Source organism: Penaeus chinensis, chromosome 43 (genome assembly GCF_019202785.1).
Source record: "Penaeus chinensis breed Huanghai No. 1 chromosome 43, ASM1920278v2, whole genome shotgun sequence".
NCBI classification, from domain to species: domain Eukaryota; kingdom Metazoa; phylum Arthropoda; class Malacostraca; order Decapoda; family Penaeidae; genus Penaeus; species Penaeus chinensis.
The window spans coordinates 18,130,936-18,132,693 of record NC_061861.1 but is presented as its reverse complement, the minus strand read 5'-3'; the positions used below and the strand labels follow the sequence as shown (position 1 = coordinate 18,132,693).

Below are 1,758 nucleotides of genomic sequence, written 5' to 3'. Positions count from 1 at the left end.
ATCAGTTCCAGATACAAATGCCATTCATCTCAAGATAAAAATAAATAAATAAATGATAATAATAATAATATTATTGATAATACTATTAATAATGATGATGATGATGATAATACTAATAATAATGATAATGATGATGATGATACTAGAAATAATGATAATAGTAATAACAATAATAATTCCAGACACTTCATTGTCGTTCTTTTTTTCCTTCCCTTCAGATTATCGTCTTCCTGTGCTTCCTGACCATCCTGCTCAAAGTGCCCCTCCTCATACCCTGCGTTCACTCCCGGCTTATGAAGGTCAGGCGCGGGTACGAGAGGATGCCCAACGGGTCGCCTGCCTAAAGTTTTTTTTTTTGTTTTGTTTTTGCTTTTTTTTTTTTGGGGGGGGGGAGAAGGATTTTTTTAATGGAATGTCTTGAGAGAGACTTTTTTTGTGTGTGTGTGTTTACTTCTCTCTTTTTTTTTTTTTTTTTTCTTTCTTTTCTTTTATGAAACGATTTGCTTTTATTTATATATATTTTTTTTTTTTTTTTTTTTTTTTTTTGAACACGTTGAAGTCATTGCTAAAAAACGCAGAGATGGTTCACGGATATTCTCTTAAATATATATATATTTTTTCACTTATAATTGACAAACATAACCAGTAAGGTTCTTAAACGTAAACAATGACCTTTGTGAGAAATGAACACGACCAGTATCATAACTGAAGTAATGAAATGCATTTTCGAGTGATGTTGCATTTCTCTTAAGTGGAGTTAAGTAACAGTGAGTTAGATAAATATTAAGATTTTATGTGATAGGAGTCAGTCTAACTGTAGAAGGTTAACTGTAATCTCAAGTTAATGTTTAATATTTCATATGAACCAGTCTGCTTATTGAGAATTATATGCATATTATGTTCAGAACTATGAATTGTTTGTGTAACGTAAGCTCAACAGTCTAACTAGAGATAGTTAACTGTAGAATCTTAGCACTGTATTTTTTTTTACTCGATATGAAACAGTCTAACTGTAGAAAGTTAACTGTAATCTCAAAATGACATCTGGTATTTTGTATGGCATAAACCAGTCTGACTGTAGAGAGTTAACTGTAAGTGTGAGTGACGTAAGACCACAAAAAATTAACTGTATATTTAAGTGCTTTAATGTCTTTTACGTGATATGACACAGTCTGACTGTAGAGAGTTAACTGTAATTAAATCATAATCATGATCTGTGATAGCAGTGTAACTGTAGATAGTTAACTGCAACTTCGAAAGCATTTTCCGTATAATCTCAAAGACCAGTCTCACTACAGAAAGTGAACTGTAATCTGAAGTCTTCATATAACTTGTGCAGTCTAACCACACGCTTTAACTGCACATAATGTAAAATAGGGATCTCTTATTAGCAGTTGAGTTCGTACAAGAACTAACTGCTTGTACAAAATAGGTTAAAGTTTATTTGGTACAGTACAGGAGAAAGATATGTCATTTATATGTTTTTTTTTGGATATGTGTTATCGTGTGATATATAGAGGTTTACTTTATCAACAGCATGTGAGCTATATATATGATAAAAATATTCTTAACTTAACATATCATGAATACTTATTTGTGTTAAGTAATATAGATATACATTTTATATGCGTACATCTCATGAAACGCACAAACTTTTATGCATAAGAAAGAAACCAGTACTTATAGTTATATAATATTCTTTTTAAATTAAATCTGCATGTCAATTTTATTTCAGTTAAGAACACGAAATTAAAACAT

At 30.4% G+C, this 1,758-nt stretch overlaps 1 protein-coding gene across 2 annotated transcripts in view; it reads left to right on the top strand.

The window, feature by feature from the left end:
* LOC125024573 (metalloreductase STEAP3-like) overlaps positions 1-381 on the top strand; it is a 13,602-nt gene extending 13,221 nt beyond the window's left edge. For both annotated transcript variants that reach the window (XM_047612376.1, XM_047612377.1), the window contains exon 10: positions 219-381. In XM_047612376.1, coding sequence (XP_047468332.1) covers positions 219-344 — 126 coding nt within the window. In that variant the 3' untranslated portion in view covers positions 345-381. The remainder of the gene's footprint in view (positions 1-218) is intronic.
* Positions 382-1,758: the final 1,377 nt, after the last annotated feature.